The sequence below is a fragment of the Drosophila rhopaloa genome, unplaced genomic scaffold (assembly GCF_018152115.1).
Source record: "Drosophila rhopaloa isolate 14029-0021.01 unplaced genomic scaffold, ASM1815211v1 contig_115, whole genome shotgun sequence".
Classification (NCBI taxonomy): Eukaryota; Metazoa; Arthropoda; class Insecta; order Diptera; family Drosophilidae; genus Drosophila; species Drosophila rhopaloa.
The window spans coordinates 1,761,592-1,782,874 of record NW_025334990.1 but is presented as its reverse complement, the minus strand read 5'-3'; the positions used below and the strand labels follow the sequence as shown (position 1 = coordinate 1,782,874).

The following is a 21,283-nucleotide window of genomic DNA, read 5'->3' as shown; positions in this document are numbered from 1 at the left end:
CTGTTTTGGCTGTTATTGTTGGCACAGCGCTGGAAAATATATTTTCCATAAATCAACATCAAAATGTTTGATGATGCGATAAATAGCGAGAAAAGAGAATAACAGAAGAGCCGTGAAGAATCGCAAGTGGAATTGAAGAGCCGAGAAAGGGAAACTGCTGGATTGGTCAGGGCTAAGGTAAATACGCAAAAGAAATCATCGGGAAATCCCCTAAAGGAATCCTGGCAATGGATTTGTTAAATATTTTGCTTAGCTTAAGGCTCTTTCTTCTCTTGCTCAAGTTAAAGTTCATTTAGTTGGTATGTCATAATTTAAAAACAATTTATTGCTCCCGACGTAGCCAAGCATTGTTTACTTTTAAGTTTTAATTAAATTCCAACTTGCTTAATTCGCCCGCACATGAACGTGAGATGAAGTCTTTTTGGGGTTTATGCAGTCGGCGAAAATGGAGTAATGGGAAATAATTTCGTTTTAATTGTAATCTTTATTTACTGTTTGGTTGGCTGTTAGTTTTAGCTCTTTGCTTTACAGTTACTTCTAGCTCTTGGATGAATAATCATATAAAAAATATTACAATCAATTATAAACAGACTACTGTAATTTTTCAAAGAAAAAAAGTATAAATATAACGCAATCTTACAATATACAACATTTTAAAAACGGTTGTCGTTCTGTTATTTATAAAGCATGCTTTCCTACGCAATTTTAATTAATTTTATATAACTAGAAATTTAAGTGCATTTGTAGGATAAATTTCCTAGTAGAAATATTTGTTATATTCCGTGAGCCATCCTTGCCAAATAAATTCCTTCCCCGAATTCCAGTAATTGTCACGCATGAACACCGGTGCTTTCGTTGGCTCCCCGCCTTCCGGAAAGTTGCGTCCGCCTTGGCTCGAGGTGTTCATTGTCGACTTGCCGCTCTCTAATTAAAATGTTATCCATTGCCGCACCACACAGATACACACACCCACGCATGGCGGGACAAGTGATATGTGGCGGCACACTCGCACAGCCAAATCAACCTCCTTGTGGCTGCACACACACCGACAGACACCTGACTTTGACATTGCCGGGCTATTAATTAGTTAAACTCAAATTGACACTCGAGATAATCAAAATAGAAACATTGGGTTAGACCAGCCAACCAAATATACGAGTATATATATGTACAACGTACAACGTATAGGATAATGAAAGTCAAGCCATATTAATCAGTCGCTTTTCTTTCTGTTTGCTCACATTTTGTGCTATTTCTAGGAAGGCAAAGTCTTGACTTGTGAGCTGTTTAATTCTGGGGACAAGACAAACATTTGCTGACCTTTCTCGTTTAGTTTATTTTTGGCCTAAGCTGCAAAATATTCAAGTAGACCAAGTGACAGAAGACAACAAGCTGGGAGGTGTAAACTTTTGTAATAAAAATCCGACTTTGGACGGAGGCTAGTTGTAATTTTGCATTTGTTTACTGTATTTCTGCTATAGTTTTTAAGCATGTCGAGTGCCTTCTTCTTGTGCTCCCCAACCGAGTGTGTAAACAATAACAAATTTTTGCATAAAACGTTTATGTCGACGTGGTTGCACTGTGGGCTTGGTTTTTGAGTTAAGTTTGGGTTTTGTTAGGGGTTTCGGGGACTGGTGGTGGTGCTGCTTACAAGTGCAAAAGTTTTGAGGTTAAGACGCTTCAAAATAAAACTGCACACACGCACACGCATACACACACAGAACTCACCCACACGTACGCACACTTGAGAACAGCAAAAGTTCCTGCTTGGCTGCATTTGTCGCTTTGGGTTTTGGGTAACTTTTGCTACACGGAGCAAAGATGTTCTTTGAATTCTTCATTTACTTCAAAGTATACAAAAAGAAGAACGTTTAATAAAAATTAACTGGAGAAAATGTCACAAAAGTAATTCAGATTTAAAATAGCTTTATGAACTTGTTGTAGTTTTACTGACTTAATTGCTTCTCGTGGTTTTTTAGTTTCTATAAAACTTATTCGTTTAAAAGCATAAAAATAATGCCATAATTTTATTATTGGGTATTTCTTTCTCTCTATGTACACAACATTCAAAATTTAAAACTTTACTTCGTCTGACTAGTGATTTGTTTCTCAAAAAAGGAGGAAAACTTTTAATATGCATGAAAGGGACAAACAATCATTTCAAAATATTTCAGTTCGACACACTGCAGTAAGTGTGTGAGTGTGTGCGTGATATGCTAATTGCCAACTCATTAAAACAGAGTCGTCTTTATGCTGGAAACCAACAAATGTTGTTATGTCCTTGCGTTTACTACTGGAGAATTTCCATGGAAATATTTCGAGTGCCTCTGTCCTCTACTTCCTTTCACTTCCTTTCACCCCCGTTCTCTCTCTCTTTATGTATATGCTCGTTCTAATTTAATCATTTGCTAAATAATGAGACAAGGATCTCTCGTCGCTCCGCATTCGGTACAATTTTCCTCAGACTGCATTTCGTTCTTAATTAAATGCACTTTGTTGTGGGACAAATATTATTTTTACTAAAGACTCGACAAACTGGCTAACTAATCCTGAATAACCTCATTCTTTCTTGCCCCCTGCACAATATTCAGGTAATCCTTGAAAGTTTGCCAACAACGAAAGCGTAAATACCCAAAGGACTTAGCAGTCACATTATGTATTCCAGAGCCTCATCCGAAATACGTATACGCACTGGTTGCCACTTCTCTTCGCCTAGTCTTCCATAATCGTTTTGGAAATTTATGCGTCAAGGGCCACAGCAAAATGGGTTGAGCACATGTTTTTGTGTTGCTCTTTATATACCTACCTACTTTCTTTTTTCTTTGTAAGGCTTCAAGTTCAAGAATCCTTGAAAAGCATTAGGTTATGTCTCTGTGTGTGTGTATGCCGGGGATATTACGACCCCAATAAAAAGTAAATTATGATTATCTAAGCCGGCCCTTTGAACTTGTCTCGTCAATTCCTGATTCAACCAAAAAAAAAACATTTTAAAGCTGCTAAAATACTTGTTATGTAAAGCTTTTATTAATTTAAATATAAGTAAAATTTGTTTAACTTTGCTATAAATTTCTATTTTTAAATAATTCAAATTCTAAACAATAATGTTTATAATAAACACTTATTGCTAAGTTGCTAAAAAGTTGTAAAACCGAACAATCCACTTGTACTGCTTTTAAGTAGGTATTTATATCTCTTTGTATAAAATAGAAACAACCGATGGTAAAAATTAGACAAGAAAGGCCAGAAAGATTTCAGAGTTTAACAATGTTTAAGCGCTTATTCTCTTCCTGTAAGAGGAGTGGAAAATAAAATTTAGCCATATAATTTTGGCTTGTTTGGCTTTCGGCCAACGGCGGCTTTGTGGGCAACGGCGGGCGTGCATAATCGCTGATTAGTGTCTACGTGTGAAACGGGGGGGATCTCCCCCCTGCCCGCAGGACCCCACACGCTCTCTTACCACAACAGAATCCGCAGGGCCTTGTGGGTCATAAATTCGCATTAGAAGCAGCACGCGGACGTGAATTGGACGCTATTGCATCCACTAATAAGCAGGACGCATGTTATCCGCTGTGGGCGTGGCTTGCGCAAAAAAGCGCATTCGCACACCCTCACGCATAATGAACTCGAGCTGAGCTCAACGCGAGCGCTTAACTTAATTAAAAAGTGCATTCTGTACCAGCGGGCGCGTTGGTTCGCTTTATTTTCGAAAACGTTAAACGGCCAAAACTGGCACGAAGTGTAACCAAGAACAAGCAAAAGTGGGCGTGCGTTGTGGTTGTGGGTTGGGATTTTCGCATATTTTGCCGTGAAAATATATTTTCCAAACGCAATGCGGTCGAAATTCTACTAAAATTCTCATTCCACCAACGCGCTCTATCTCCATCTAATTTATGATGACTCCCGGAGCTGGCTGCGAATGTGTGTAAGGTATCATAATATCAATTAAAACCAATTTGGATCCGAAATCATTGGGCCTCTTTTCGGCACGCAACTTTGATATACCGCATAAATTTAATTAAATAAGTTATTATAATTTAATTGGATTTTTGTTACGCAAATTGGTTGCTTTTCATATAACGTTTATTTACTGTTCTTTTTTTTTGTTTTACGTTGTTGTGTTTTTGTTATGATAACACAGGTCCAATTAAAAGTCGAGCCAATAATGAAATGTATAATAACAGTTACATGACCTTTGACCTGTGAACTGAAGCAGTAATTTGCTGTAATACGACACTTTAATTGATTTTTATTCCCGTCAAATTAACGTCCGTTTATTGAAATATAATAATTGAAAAAAGTCAGACAGATTGCAGGGAAAAATGAGTGAGGAAAAAGCAAAAAAGTAAAATAAATAAATAAATGATAACTGTAATTATACGCCAGGTTCCAAAGAATAACATTTGGGATAATGTTACATTTTACTTTCAAACTGAGCAAAGGTATTTTAAAACACTAATTAACTTAATATATGCTTGCATATAGTGTAGTCATATTTTTGCCTTCTCTTTGTGGCTTAAAATACATCCTTCTATGGTCCATTTATCAGGTTGTTGAAAAATGCATGAGTCTCTGTCTAAACCACATTCCCACTGCCATTTACAAATTAGTTTTGCTGACGCTGCGCTCGCTCTTTCTAAATCATTGTCAATTGCATAATTTATGAAAACTCGCGTTGATTGAATTTAAGCTGATGCGAGTGGGTTGTCAGTTGGAATTCGGCAATTGAATTTTGGGGGCTCATTAATTTTGCCTTGTTTGTCATTGACTCATCGTCGGCTGTGAATATGAGTTAACTGGTTGAGTGGCTCCTGTGTGTCTGTGGCCTTCATTTGGCTATTGATAAACTGTCCGTCTGCGGTTTCCAGCGAAGTCCTACCGCCCGCCATCCTGATGCTTTTTGCAGCGTTTTTTGTTTGTTGAATTTTTTTCCACTTTGCACATTTTCAGAGCAATTAAAATTGATTTATGGTGTCGAGACAGCTCGCAGCTCCAGTCAAATGCACTGTGGGCCATATAAATCCTGGTTTTGGCGTTGGAGCTGCCGCAAATGCCTCATTTTCCTTCAGACCTTCTTTTGGTCGGACAAGTTTTTGGCACACGCGTGCGAATTGTGTCTCTTATTTTTTCTTTGTGTAATTAGGCGGAGTAATTTATTTTTATTACTCTTCATTTTCAGCTGGCTCTTCTTCGCTGACCACTTGGAATAAGAGGCAACAAATTTGTCAAGCTGCAAATTATGTTGGTCCCTTGTTTTCTAAATTAGCTAAGGAAAGCTGCGTAGCGGGTTTTTAATTATAAATGCTTTAGACTTGGCCACAGAACATAATGAAGCACCTGAGAAGGGAAGGTGGTTTAAGCTTCAGTCCGTTGGTGAACCTTTTGTGGTTTGCCTGATTTGCTTGCTCCATTTAATTGGCTTGAATTTAAGCTTAGTTAGTAGTCCCAGCCCCTTTATTTTCCCCCACTTACTTTCATTAATGTACTACGCAAGAAATTCACGCTCTGACGCCTACGACACTCATAAATGATATATTGCCAGGCGGCGGGTAGTTAGCAAAGTTTACGAAATTCAAGGCGCACAAAGTCATGAGATATAAAATTCGTTCACGGAATCATTAAAAAGTATTAAGAAGGTGACCAAGGAGAGCAAGATGTAAAAGAAGAACAGCCAACAAAAAGCGTAATTTATGGCCAAATTAAACGAAACTAATAGGAAAAAGTGGGGCTAGATCGTCCTGGGCATGTCCTTTTTGACAGCACCTTCCGCTGCTGGCTGGTTTTATGAAGATGGACACTTGTAATTCATTATGCGCTCGGTGCCACAGCGCCTGAATCAACGGAAATGAGTCCAGGACAACTTTGCTGTTGCTGTTGCTGTTTTTGTTTCTGTTTCCCTAAGCCCTGCTGCTGCCGTTTTTGCCATGTTAATTTTTCTTCATTTTTAAAGCCAGAGAGAGGTCTGGGCCCTTGTTACTTGTCAAGTTGCAGACTCGTTAGTTAGTTTTGGTAGAATGCCTCGGTAATTGCTTGCCATCATTTCTGTGCACCAATTCGAACGGTCAACAGCAGCGACATCTGCCGGAATTTGAGGTGAAGCTTTTCTCAGGAATTCTACAGTTGTGGTAGAAAAATTAGTACCAGATTTAAAATTTGGGAAATGTTCATATGAGGTGAAAAGCTTTTTAAAAGCGTATTTTTTCCCATTTCCTTCCTCCTTTTCGAAGCATTTTAAAGCTATTGTGAACTTTAAATCCTGCGAAAAGTAAAATACTGTCAAACAACTAGTTTTTGTACCAGCCAAGTTTACAAAATGTATTTGTAAATTTTTTTACAAGTTTGGCAAGCTTTTGATTCACATCTTAACTTTTTATAGTTCGATTTTTTAAGATTTTTTATCGTTTTATGGTAAAACATCCTGTCATTTCATAAAGTTACAAAAGTTAATTTAAGCTGTAATCAACAGTGATTTTGAGTGAAATGTATTAAACGGATTTATTACTCATCTTGATTTCAAATTTTTTCTTTTAACTGGCCTTACCGATAATATTGGAAAATCTATCGTGTTTATTTTCCATAAAACTTTGATAAAAGCTTACCGTTTTCATTTCCGCTTAAAACTTTAAGTTCTGGGAACATAACTTTGTATCTCTCTGGAAAGCTCCACATGCGCAGTGAGCATTGACAGGACAGCCTCCCAAACGCCATCTGAGAACGATGGACCAGAGGTCCTTTCTGCACATGTGTGAGTGAGAGCCTCATCACAACATTTAATTTGAGGTTTTCAGCTTGTTTTGGTGTCAGTTTGGAACTTTCTGGTGAAGTGTTCGGTTGGTTTTCTTTGGCACGAGCGGGCACTTTGGCTCGCTCCTTCATAATCTACGTCTCTGGCCGTCTCCCTCTCACAGTGACCATTGTGCTGTGCTAAACCCCCTGCGTTACTGTTGCTTTTTTGCTTACTTTAAGGACATCCCCTGGGAGGCAAAGGGTGCGTATACTTGTTGTTGTTTGGAAGAACAATGCGAAAATCCGCTGTCGCGCGAACCTTTCATTTCCTCGCAGCACTGACACCATCGATTCGAATGGCAAGAAAATCGGGGGGGATTTACCTGTGTGGCCTCTGTAGGTCAGTGTTATAGCGATTCGCAGTCGGAATGCTTTTCTGTGCTTGTGGCATACTTTTAAGCGCCACGATTTTGCATGAATGTCTGACAGCATTCAGTTCAGGATTCAGCCTCAGAACCAGAAGTAGAATCGTGTCAGTGTGTGAGTGGGGGTTTGCAATTTCCGCCATTGGCTTTATGTCAAGTCACTCGGCAAATTCAACTACACACACGCAAACAGAGAAAAAAATGATTGTCATCAAACAGATATATTAACAAAGAAGAGTTAGTTAGTAAAATAAAGCAGTACTCATTTGAGAAAGAATGTATTTTAAAATCTCGATAAGTTTTTAACGAAACATAAATATCCACATATTACGATTTTAGGTTTTGATTTTAAAGTGATTTTAAAACAATAGAGCGTTGTAAAGTTTTGTTTTTATATGTATACCTTAATCTTATCATTTGTTTGTTTTGCCAATAGTTTGTGGTTGGTACGTTATAAAAGCTTTTAAATTAGGGTTAATATCTTTATTAGACGTTCTTCAAGAATACAAAATCAAGAGAAAGTATTCTATTGACTAATGAAGGCTTTTTTTCTCTGTATACCTTTTGGTCCTATTTACATTTGAGTGCGTTCTTGATGTTTCTAGGACGTTTGCTGCCCTCACAAAAAAATTCACAAATTCTCCGACTGTCAGGCTGTCAGACTAATTGCATTTTCAAGCTTTTTGTTATTTTGCATATGAAACAAATTCGTGTGGTGCATAATTTAAATATTTGACCAGGCCAAATGAAAATTTAATGCCAGAGGCTTTAGGGCTAGTGAATTGCTATTGTTGTTTTGGCTATTCCAGGCCCAGTTGAATGTTTGTTATTCGCCCCCAAGGAAGGGCAATAATTTTGCTGTTCAATTAGGTTTTAGGCAGCAACAAATGCGAAAAGTCAAGTTTCCTTTTTTTTACGACTACTATAAACATAAAAGTTCTCCCCAAAGATACACACACACGCCCGGCAATAAAATACAATCTCAAAGCCTCACCACGTGGATATGTGTGTGTCTGGCATAATAAGTTTTGATTTGCTTTTATTCGCTCTTTTGGACGGGGGCTTTCATATTTACCTTCTTGACACCTCAATGGACAAAGGGCACGCACAGAGAGGACGAGAGAAAATGCCGGAAAACGAAATGAAAATGTTCAATTCACCTAAGCCTCAGCGCATTTGGTTTATTTATCATTCAGTTTCGGGGCCAACAGACACGAAAACAACAACAAATTAGTGGGGATAGCAACACATTAAATACCCTTTTATTATTTGTCTAAATATACATTTATAAAGTAGTTAATAGGAAATTTCTATTTGTAAGTCCTAGTGTAAAAACTACAAAAATTGGTGAATTAATTCAACCTTAACCTTAAAAGAATTAATGATTTCTTCAATCCTCTTGACTCCAAAATCACCTTAATAAATCATTTGGGGGATATATAAAATAGCTCAGCATTTAAACACCTTAATTTTTATATGGATAGTTTTTCCAATCCAATGAATATAACAACTTTGTAACACATTTTCATGCCAGGGTATCAAAAGGAAATGGGTAAATGTCTTGACTGACATTCGTTTGGCATTGGTTGGGCATTGGTTGGTTTTAGCTTTGGTTTTTGGGGTGCTAACCAAAAATACGCATGCTGGCAGGAGCAGATGGAACTGAAAAGGATGGTGGACTCAGCAAGAAACCGAACAGGAGCAAGAAATAGCTGCCTTGTCATCAACATAATGACAGTGCAGACAACTTGAATATGTTTCGTGTGGGCTCCCGTTTTTGTTGCTGACCTGCCCTTTGCTGATTTTCTGTGCGGGTACCACGCTGCGTATACTTGTTCTGGCATTGATCGAATTGTATTGCCTACTTTTTGGGGCCGACCTCCCAGATAAAGCTGTGTGAAACTCTGGGGCTGTCAGCTCCGTTTCTCTTGACGCTTCGTTGCGCACTTTAGCTTCTGTCATTGGCTGTCAGCTCAACTCCTTTTCATTCCTCGCATTAACTGCCATTCCATCCGACTTTTTGCGATTGCAACTGTTGGAGCAAAGAGTTTTAGCGTAATGCAATTGACACATTAAATGAGCCTGCCACAATTGAATCACTGGTTGATCCTCTCTTTATCGCTTTTTATCTTTCCGCTCTTCCGCATTAAATATTCCCTTCGTTTGACCGATTTGAAATGAATGGCTTTTTTTTTTTCCTGCGGATCATCCGACTGTGAATAGTTGTTTGAATCTGTCGGAGCGGACAAAAGGGCATTAAGTGCCAGGCAAATTCCACAATTCAATAACATTAAAATATTTATGTGCGCATTTTATAGATTTTCCAGCAGTGAAAATATTTGCAAACCATAAATATTGACAGCTGAAAACCCAAAGGAATATATATATTTTCTTTGTCATAAAAACAAAATGGTTTCTTTTTTTTATACTCCCGATAACAACGCGCGTTCAGGCATATATGTATATATATTGATTTATGGTCATCGTTTGGCCTGTTTTTGTCATCATCCCGAAAAGGCGCACAACTATTTTGAATGCCACAATTTGTCACAAAAATAAAGAGATGAGAGTATTTTTTCCTACTGCAATTCAATTTAACGTTTTTGGCAAATTGTTGCCATTTTAAAATATGAAACATGCCAAGCATGGCTGGCAAAAATACAAAAACGTTGCCCCAAAAAATAGCACAGAGATAAAATTATGTAAAAACTAAAACTGGCAAAACATTTCCCTATAGAATATTTTGCACGTTTTCCAGCCGGAAAATCGTTTCATGTCCGAGAAGCACGAAAACTTTTGTTGTCTGCCAAAAAAGGCATTTTTCAATTATGAAAACAGTGTGGAAGGAAAACAAGGAGAAAAGCGGAAAGCAGAGTAGAAAACAAGGAAATCTATCAATAGTAAAGGCAAGCTTCTGTCGAAAAGTGAAGGAGTTTATTCTATCCATTGAAAACTCAAAGCCAAAAGCCCCCCAGACTTTTCATATAAATAAGCCATAGGGCGGAAAGCCTGAATGAGAAACTGTTGCCTCATATTTCTTATTTCCCTGCTGCCTTCATGAAAACTTTTGCGTTTATCTCCAGCGGTTATTCACACCTATGGCTGAGGAAACTTGCCAGCTAAATTGTTTAGAGAAGAGCAGTCGCAGCCACAGCTCAACTCCGCCCTGAATGAATGACAACCTCAGGCTGGCTTGACAGCCCGCCAAAAACTTAACTTAATGCCAGCAGCTTCTAAAACTGGCTGTGAACTGAACTCCCCTTGACAACTTTGACTCGCCAAGTTGGCGCATTCAGGGTTTTCTACTAATCTGCAAAAAACAGCAACGCCTGAACAAAGATAACTTAATTCGTTTCGCAGTTTGGCTTGCGAAAAAGTGCAGCAAAATGAAAATGTTATGCCAAACTTTTTGACTCGCTTAGCTTATGGAGGGGAAAGCTTTTGTCGCGAGGAGCTGAAAAATAAATGAGGAAAAGCTTAAGAATTATATAGATCTGAGACTTGGCACGGAATTCTACAGAGCTCTCAGAAAAAACATTGAAAAATATAGGTTACTAAACCTACTTTGGAGCTATTACAATGGTCATATAAACATGGCAATAATCGTAAAACATGCACTTTTAGAATTCAAATAAAAAATTGAGAAATTATAACGTTATATTTTTAAATTTAAATAAAAGAAAAAGAAAAAAAAAGTTTAAACAAATTAAAAATGTAGGCCTTTCACCATTAATTGCCTAATAAAATAAATGCAACTTTATAGAAAATAAGTATTTATTTATGTGTGTATACACTTCCGTAATGAACTGAAATCCATGGAACAGGAGAACCTCAATTGGAGTTTTTCAGTTGCTCGTAAAGTCTTCATCAATTCGCATTTAAGGGAAGCATAAAAAGGAGGAGAGTCGCCCGATTTCCCCTGGCTTAATGAGGCAACACGGGACATGGTCAGGCGACCTCCCACTCAGTTGCCCATTCCCAGGGCCTCTGCTTTTTATGCTTGGCCGTAAAATGCGGACAACTCCTAGAACTGGATGGGCAAGTGGATGTGGAGGGGGATCCATTAATTATGCAATGTCCGACTGGGCCGAAAAAGCCTCAGAATCTCGGCGAGTTGCTGCTTCAAGGCAGGGCAACATGGGGCTGCTCGCCACACACAATTTGCATTTCTCATTGATTTTCCAGTGCATCATTAAAAATGCATTTAACGCGGACCGAAATACACATTTTAAGCATTGTTCTTAATTAATTGTTTCATGCGGTGAAAGCCGGGGAAGGCTTGCAAATTTTTGCGGTCATGCGAATCACTGATGGCAATATAAATGTATTTCAGCCTCTCCTTTTTGATTGCGAATTCCGCCACTCATAACTTTGGTGCCTGTGACTCCAACTTTCCAAAACTTTCGCGGTGTCCTCTTCTCTAATTAATGAAATGAAAATATTTCCATTTCAACGAAAGTCAAAAAAAACTTGATGATGTCCTGGCGAAAATTAAAAAAGTTTTCGCTCTCCCCAAACGCACCCGTTTTATAATATTGTTTGAAATATTCTCATTTTATTTGAAAATCTTCTTTATTTTCAGAAATCCGTGAAACCATTGGCGGCAGCGCCATCGCCATCCCGGGATGAAATCTATATCGATGAAGAGGGCTCAGGCGGACGTGGCGGGGTAAGTTTTTCAACCACATATAAATTAGTTAATTAAATTTTCGTCATGCCCCAAAAGTTTGGCATGTTAATTTTGTAAGCTGATCGGGGAAGTGGAGGTAGCTGGTTCCTTTTGGCCATTTGCATAACAGAAGAGTTTGCACTATTTCTCTATCTACAGTTTACGTAAATATCTTTTTTATACCCTTGCAGAGGGTATTATAATTTTGGTCAAAAGTGTGCAACGCAGTGAAGGAGACATCTCCGACCCTATAAAGTATATATATTCTTGATCAGGATCACCTCCTGAGTTGATATAGCCATGTCCGTCTGTCCGTCTGTCCGTCTGTCTGTCCGTCTGTCTGTTTCTACGCGAACTAGTCTCTCAGTTTTAAAGATATCGAATTGAAACTTTGCACACACCCTTCTTTCCTTTGCACGCAGTATATAAGTCGGAACGGCCGGGATCGGCCGACTATATCCTATAGCTGCCATATAACTGATTGATCGGAAATGCCATAACTCTGCTGTTTGTTAGGTTAGGAAGTTGGGACTTTCTATGGGTTTTATATTTGGCCAATCAATCCGACGTACCAAATTTCATAAGGATCGGCCGACTATATCTTATAGCTGCCATATAACTGATTGATCGGAAATGCCATAACTTTGGTGTTTGTTAAGTTAGGAAGTTGGGATTTTCTATGGGTTTTATTTTTGCCTAATCAATCCGACATATCAAATTTCATAAGGATCGGCCGACTATATTCTATAACTGCCATATAACTGAACGATTGGAAATGCCATAACTTTAGTGTTTTTAAAGTTAGGAAATTGGGATTTTTATGAGTATTAAGAATGCATTATGAATGATTTTGGAGAATATAATTTGCAGAATATTCTGCAAGGGTATTTCAACTTCGGCTCCGCCCGAAGTTAGCTTTCCTTTCTTGTTTTTGTGTATTTTTGTGCATATATTTAGTTTTCAGCTCAACGGGTATCAAGAGTAATTCTGCTTCTGCTGCGTTGTTTTTTCAAAAAAAGTTTTCAAAAATAAGAAGAAAGGAAAGCTAACTTCGGGCGGAGCCGAAGTTGATATACCCTTGCAGAATATTCTATAAATTATATTCTCCAAAATTATTCATATGATGCATTCTTAATACTTAAAAAAGTCCCAACTTCCTAACTTTACAAACACCAATGTTATGGCATTTCCGATCAATCAGTTATATGGCAGCTATAGGATATAGTCGTCCGATCCTTATGGGAGGTCGGATTTATTAGCCAAAAATAAAATCCATAGAAAATCCCAACTTCCTAACTTTAAAAACACCAAAGATATGGCATTTCCGATCGTTCAGTTATATGGCAGCTATATGATATAGTGGCCCGATCCGGCTCGTTCCGACTTATATACTACCTGCAATAGAAAGACAACTTTTGGGAAAGTTTCAAGCAGATAGCTTTAAAACTGAGGGGCTAGTTTGCGTAGAAACGGACGGACAGACGGACGGACAGACGGACAGACGGACATGGCTAGATCGACTCTCCTGGTGATGCTGATCAAGAATATATATACTTTATAGGGTCGGAAATGTCTCCTTCACTGCGTTGCAAACTTTTGACTGAATTTATAATACCCTCTGCAAGGGTATAAAAATCAAATCAATTGGTTTTTATGTGTGGTACTTGAAATTTGTACTGATTTTGGGACTGAATAGAGCTTATACCTAAAAACTAGGTTTTATAACTGAGTTTATTAGCACAATATATATTTCATTGTGATGCAGTCATTAAATAAGTAATAGTCTACAAAATGTGCAATGTTACTACCAATATATATATTCAATGCACATATACATTTGAAAACCATACATTTTTTTTGAAATAGTTAAATTTTATAGAAATGCAATTTTATAGCTTATCTTTGCAAAAAATGTTAAAAAATGCTTTCAGCTAAAAGTGAATTTATTAAAACGTAGGGGTAATAAATTTATTATTTATGGACTGAAAATCGCGGTAGCTTATTTAGCTTTTTAGGGCTTTCATTTTAAGCCGTCAATGGAAACTTATAAAGCAAATGATGATTTTAAATATTTTATTTTTTAATCCTACCTTAACCACAAATCTACATTGAAATGCCAGCATTTAAAAACGATGCATTTAAATAGCCTTTATTTGTTTTTGAGGATTCAACGAATTTAAAACCATGTGTGCAAAAGTTGGGGGCCAGATGCTGGTTATGTAATCAAAAAACTCATTTGTTTATGAGCATGAAATGTTAATGTCTAACACCTTTTTTGTGCGACTAGTGTGTGTGTGTGCATTTGGCATGTGAGCGACATTTGTTTGAAAGTTTTTTGACAGCTCTGCGCCTGTTCCGCCCAGGACGCGTCAATTGCTGGCTCACACTTTTGATTCCCTTTCAGCACACACATGCGAAAATTTCCGCTCACTCACACTTGAGAGCAAAAAAAAAAAAACTAATTAAAATGCGTAACTGACATTGCGGCAAAAAAAAAAAAAATAGGGAGCTCCAGCGAGTAAAAATAGAAAAAGTTTAATTAAATTCTTTGGCTTTTTCGTTTATTTTCCTTGACTCGTTTTGGTTTCCGATTTCTTTCCTATTGCCGCGTGAATTTAATTAAACATTTTGTGCTCTTTTGACGGCGAAAAAGGGGCGAAGGACCAACATAAATAGAAAATTGAGAGAAACTTTTTCGCGGAATTCAATCAGCGAGCTCGTACATGCGGGGCACGTTGCATACTTTAACGAGTAACTGTGACTAGATCAACAAACGCTCGAAAGCTATTGACTTGGGCATTAATGTTGCCTGGCAACGAAGGGATCCCAAAAGCGTGCTGGACATTAAGCTGGGATTTTGGGCGGCTTTGTCCAAAAATATTTAAATAAAATCCTTCGAAACGAATTCTATCTTGCGTCAAACCTTGTTATTTGTATTTCCTTCTAAACTTGTTGCTAAGGTAGAATAATTGAAGGCAATTCACTTCAGTTAATGAAACTTACGCCAACTACTTAATCCAACAATAATAAACTATATTAAACAAACAAGTTATATCTTTTTTATAATTTTAAAAATAATGTTAATCAGTTGCTAAAAATAAATTGTATATAGTGAAGTATTGAAAGTAAAATGATTTCGGCTAACTAATAAATAAAATACTAGTAGGCTAAAAACTAAATATCCTTGCTTAAGACCTAAATGTACTTTTCTATTTATTTTAATTTAATTGTGTTGTGTGGTTAAAAAGGTCAGAATGAATTACATATGGTGCCTTATACAGCTTATACATGAATAATCTGATTGCAAGGGTATTTTATGGTTCGGAGCCCAAAGCTATCCATTCTTTGTGACTTTTTTTTCGAGGCTTTGGAGGAGACTTCGCACTCTGGCTTTTCTAATTTCCCCCAAGCCCCACTCTCCGCCAGCCATTCCTGTTCCGCTTTTTGCACCATTTCCGCTGCGGTGGTCCTGAAGCCGGCTGCCTGCCTGCTCTTGGCATGTGCTGCCATCGTGGCTCATGTCCGTCCGAATGTGTTGGCATTTTTATGTTTTATGCAACTGACAAACGTAAAAACGTCCCCCATGTGCTGCCTGTTTTTTTTTTCAATGCTCCTAATTCTATCTCTTCTCTTTGGTAACTCAAAAAAAAAAAAAAAGAAAAAGGAAAACTAAATGCGATTTATTATGCGCTCTGCTGATCTTTTGGGCCAACTACCACAGTTGGATCTTTAAAGTGATTAGGCCAGTGGCTTGATGGATTCGCTTGGTTTCCTTTTTCCGCTGTTGAGTCATCTCTCTTTGGGGATTCATTATTGTGTTATTAATGGTTTGTTTCTGCTCTCCCTGAATTATGATAGATTCGCAGATTATTCAGACTGAGTTATAATATGTCATTCAACTTGGCTCCGAGTTAATCAACGCTGCATGTGATTAATGATTCCCATCACTCGACGATGATTTGTGGGCATCTTTAATATTTAAAGCTATTCAGGCTAAGCGCCTGTTTAAGCCAATTTTTGTGGGACGTGTCAACAAGATAATGAACTTTTGTTGTGCACTTTTAGGAGGCATACATAGGCAAACATATGCATGCATATGTGATGCTTTTGGTCGCCATGCATTTGTGTTTGTTCGTACGTAATAAGCTACATGCAATGCACGCAGCCAACAGCTAAGCCCCACTGAGCACACACATCTACACGGAAAACAAAAGTTCTAAAGTTTAAGTTATTAAGAAGTCAGTTGAATAGAAAGCTAAATAGTTCTTTTGAATATTAAAGAGACACCAAATTATTTAAATACCTTGAGCTTCAAATTTTCAAAAGCATCACGTAATTTTAGAATTTATTTTTTTTCGGTTTCTGTAATTTTTCTATTTTTGTAATCCTGAAGGAGTTTTAAAAGTACAACAAATGTTCTTTGACTTACAGCTAAAGGATGAGATGTCCTTCAAAAGAGCGGCTAATAAATTTATTTATTTATAACCCATTATTATCTGAGCGTGAGAAGAAATGATGTTAGGAGCCTAGTTAAATGTTAGCCTACATTTATATATTTGAAATATGTTTTTCTTAAATTCCAATCCAATTTTACTCTCTGTGTGCTAACGTACACTCACTCACACATTGAACAATCTCGTTGCGTTTTCCAAAAAGGACAAAGCCTGAGTGAGAGGGAGGAAAACGAGCTTGTCGTAGGTCCTTGTTGATTAATAACGTGCACATGGCGCACGTGTTTTTGTGGATGGCCGAGAGGAAAAGCCTTTTTGCATAGCACACTCTGGCAAACGGGTAAGCCCCTGCATCGGTATTCGTGTCGCATAGAGGGAGAACGAGATATATAGAGAGAGAGAGAAAGAGGGAGAGAAATGCGCATTGACAATAAATTAACATCGATTGACATGGCTAGAATGGAATAATGGCAAGTTGGGGGGTCTGCCCGAAAAAGTGTGCCACTGAATGTGTTGTGTAAACAGCACTCAGTGCTCCCACTTCGCCACCTCTTTGCCATTTTGATGATGTGGCTAGGTGGTGCGAAATATGCTGCCCATTATCCTGTATCCTGAATCCTGTACTCGGGACTCCGTTCTCCTCCGCACAGATGCCTGTGCTTAAGTACGTGCATATAATTTCCAGCGCTACGTTGTCGTACTCAAGCTGTCAATATCAGTTGCTTACATGGGAATTTATTGGTGACAGCTCACATAATACATAATGCATGCCACCCACAGCTGTCAACTGTTAGAAAATGGGGGTTCTTAACCGATAGACATTGAAATTTATTGAGACTGTGTGTGCTAGCCAACGCCCGCAAATGAGTTTATGGTATGGGTTTTCGTTTCCAGCTAGCAAATGCAGAAAAATCCGACTTTTTAATGTCAAAGAAGGATACGTGCGGAAGGGGGTAGTAAGATAGTAAGATAGAAGGGGCGACATCCTCTTGTGCCTTGCATTCATTACTCAATGTCGTTCTGCTTTTGGCCAGCATACGAGTATACAAATGATGCTGCATTATTTCATATAACATAATTCCCAGAGGAAGTCAAATGAGTCCCAGAGATGTTTGTGGAAGGGGGAAGGGGAAAGGGGAGCCCGAAACCAAAACACCAACCAAAACAACATCAGTAATCCGAGGCCACGGGGGCCAAACTGTTTTGTCGAGGGGCAGGATGGCTCCGTTTTTATGAGACATCTGCCTCTGTCTGTTTTGTGGATTATTGCGCATACGCCACGTTGTCACAGGCAAGCCTGAATGTCTATTGAATTAAACGCCCAAAGTACGAGCCAGTAGAGGTGGCCTATTTGGCTTCCTTTCAGTTGGTAATGGGATACTCTGTAAAGGAATGTGTGAAATGGCAAAGGAGTCGTTTTAATAAAAAGCTCGTTTCCTGGAAAACATAATTGCTGAAAGATAACAATATTAAATAAATACTACCTTAACTGGAGTTGGCAGTCTGGTTAGAAAAGTATTTAGACTTAATAATCTAGTCTGCGAAAAATGTATAAAATAATTCTCTGTTGAATTATTTAACTGACTTGCTAACCTGGTTATTGCTACTTCTCGGTAAAATTCTTTTGTTTAAGCTTTTTATTCAGTTTATGTTTCATAAAATATTAAAGATATTCATTTAAAATGAATTGCACTTGTCCTCCTAGAAATTCTTTATCCCCATGATAGATTAAATATTGAAATTTATTTCTTGCCATCCCGTTTATTGCTAACGATTCCAACTATTTGTTTTCCCCACATTACTTAGTTGTGCAATCAAAGGATTTTATTTTGCTGATATTTACTTAGCAATGCAAACTTCAAGCTAAAGTTGCCATATCACCTTGCACAACAAAGGAATCCAGCTATTTGCAGCAACAATAACAGAATCGAGAACATCAGAATAGAAGGTTGCCCGTCGCATACAAATGCGTTAACACAGACGATGAGGGGGCGGAAGATGAAGGGAAAATGGGTGGGAAAACTGGGGCTGCTGCCATAACATTTGGAAGCCTGGCGAAAAGTCATTGTCAAAGTTGACGACGACGGCGACGGCGACGCGAAGTGTGAGCGAGAAGAGGGGGGTGGGGGGAAATGGCGACGATGATGATGGGGGCGTTGTCGCCATTTTGTTTTCCCTGTTTGTCTCCAACGCTATGCGCATTGTATTGCTGGAAGTGAGAATGTAGGACTCCCCCTCATGCATTATGTATGCCAATAAATTCGCTTAACTTTACGACAATTTGTAGCTGCAAACCCTGCCATAAAATTCACTCGCTTTAAACTCAGATTAGGAGAAGAGGCTCAAATAGGGAGAATGTTTGGGGAAGGCCGACCCCTCCACTTCAAGCCATAATTTGATTTAGTCCCGGGTCCAGGAACGAGCACAAATTGGATTCGCCCCTAAGTATCTTTGATGTGGCTGCATACATTTCAGTGATTATCCCTGAATTTGATTAGACCTCCTCATCTCTAACTCCTCTCTACCTCTTCGATTGTTATTGTTACGGGATGCTCCTCAATTAGAACGCAGTTTTGTGCACCGCAACTGCACTCGAAGCACCTCAAAACTCAAATTGCAAACCAGCAGAGGAGCCCCAGTGGAAGTTGGGCGGATTCACTCTTCAAAGGCCGCCAGCATTTTGAATTGCAAATCCTGTTGGGGAATGGGGAGGCTCCTCTTTTGAGTACACAGACCAGGTGGAGGGGTCTCCTCAATTATGTTGCTCTCGCTGGACCCCAAAACTGACTGAATGACTGACTGACAGACAGGCGGACGAACATAGAGATGGATACAACTGACAGAGGAAGGAGATGGATGGAAGCGTCTTAGGCAGGAAACTGTCTTTGAGAAAATGTTGCCTGGTTGAAAGAAAACGTTGAAATGTCTATCTTTCTGCGGAAGAGCAGCGGCTTTCTCTGCTCAGAAAATAAATTAAAAGTATCAAGTATTTTGTACACTGAACAGAATTAAGCTCAGATTACTTATGTTCTTAATATTTTAAAATAAATATACAGTCAAAAAATTTATATTATATGTAATTTATACAGTCATAAAATGTATATTTATACGCTTTACGATTGTATATTTATAACTTGTAGCTAAAGTAACAATAAACTTATAAAAACTACTTATGTTTAGGGAGGTAGAAATGTCTTGAAACTGTTGTCTTGAAATTCCATAAATCATATATGTGGCCTGGTTCTAATCGTTTAAGAATTAATTTATTAACTGTACGAGATCGGTCTCAATTTGTAGCTTATAAAAAACCTATTTTATAAGGAACAGAAAAAATTTATATTTTATTGAATTGCTTTTAAATATCAGTCATGTTACAGCTAAGGATAATTCGTTTCTACCCCTAAAATATTTTGAATATCGATCCATAAATTATCTTTAATATTTGAAGATTTCTTGGAAATGTTTTTTGCCGTATACTAGAAAAAGCCTGCCTTCTTGGAGTCTCTTTTAACTGCCATTTGTCGTTTGTCAGGCCCCTCGACGAGAGGAAAAAGGGATGAGGATGCGGCTCTTTCTGCCAGCAATTTGACTTGTAACCGCACTCTTGAGTGTTGCATGCTTTTAGGCGCAACGTGAGGCAAGTTTGTTGAACCTGACAGGAGTTCTTCATGTTCTTTTCCTTTTGCCTTTCTTGGCCTGGGTCAAGCAACTGCCACTGCCATGAATAATTCAGCATTGAAATTCTTTCCCTGCTCCTGTCTTGCTTACTTACATTTTTTAGGGCGTGGCACAGCTGCCAAGTTAATTACATTTGCAGCTACGTGCTGCTGGCGATGATTGCATTTCCGAGCAGCTGCATCCGCTTTGTTGCCTCAATTCAAATGTGGTCACAAGGGGGTGGTGGCATGCGGTGTGGAGCCAACTTCCATATGAACATTTATTTGATTGCAATGTTTACAATGCATGTGGCAAGGTTAAGAGGTCGTTGCATGGGAGTGCGGTTTCTCAATCAATCAGTGTCACAACATGAGCTTGATTAAATGGAAAATATTATTTCCGTCAGTGTAAATACCAATGAGCGTGCCCAATCACAGGCCTATTAATTTTGATTTTAATTGCATTCCCACCAATCGAAGAACGAAGTTGACAGTAAAATGTGGTGGTTCAGGTGGTTTTACATGCATGGCCAGGCATATTGATTCTGTATTTTAGCCTCTAATGAGATGCCTTTGGCTGCGTTAAGAGAATTTAAACCTCAATAACGAAGCTTTACAATCGAAATACTGTTGGAATTGACAATCGGGTTTTGTTTCCTAAATATAACAAAAACCTTTGTGTTTTTCTTTTGGTTTAAAAGTTGGTCTGGCGTTCACTGAACAGATTCCGTAGCAATCAGCTTAGGCAACAATTATGTGCAGCTCATCGCACAGTCGATCACACTTTGCTACCCCGCCATCCACTTTTATTTTCAGCAACCTCCTTTGGTTTCCGTTCCACATTTTGCGACGCTTTGCCTCGCATTTCTTGCCGTTTTCTAAGCTTTCGCAATTGACTGAGCAAGAACTGTTTGGACCACGCCCACAAGCATTGTCGCCGGCTAAGGGGCTAAAACCCATGAGTTGCATTAAAATTTTAATGATGTGCAACGGTGACAGCGGTAAGGGCGGGGCCCTTGGAAGCTGAATAAGTCGGAGCAGAGCAGAGCAGATGCAGTCAGTTAAGTTTCCAAAGTTCCTTTCTACAGCCCATGTATCCCAGCCTCCCCAGAACTATATATGTGTGTGCTTGCGCATCACTTCCTTTACTTCCTTCTGCGGCTCTTAGTCCTCTTCTGGCATCAGCACACATTAAGACCGATGTGGATGCAGCAGCTCCTCAGTAAAACATTCCTCCCTTCTGTTCGTGCAATTAAAATGCAGAAACTTTACGCAAGATCCTGGTATGTCCTGCAGTGAAAGAAAAATAGTTTGAAAAGTGTACCGCATTTGGCATACTTTCAGCCAACTTTACAAAGA

General features: G+C 38.5%; 1 protein-coding gene across 7 annotated transcripts in view; it reads left to right on the top strand.

The window, feature by feature from the left end:
- LOC108052783 (syndecan) overlaps positions 1-21,283 on the top strand; it is a 107,795-nt gene that overhangs the window by 67,403 nt on the left and 19,109 nt on the right. For all 7 annotated transcript variants that reach the window (XM_044458161.1, XM_044458208.1, XM_044458188.1 and 4 more), the window contains exon 3: positions 11,731-11,817. In XM_044458161.1, coding sequence (XP_044314096.1) covers positions 11,731-11,817 — 87 coding nt within the window. The remainder of the gene's footprint in view (positions 1-11,730; positions 11,818-21,283) is intronic.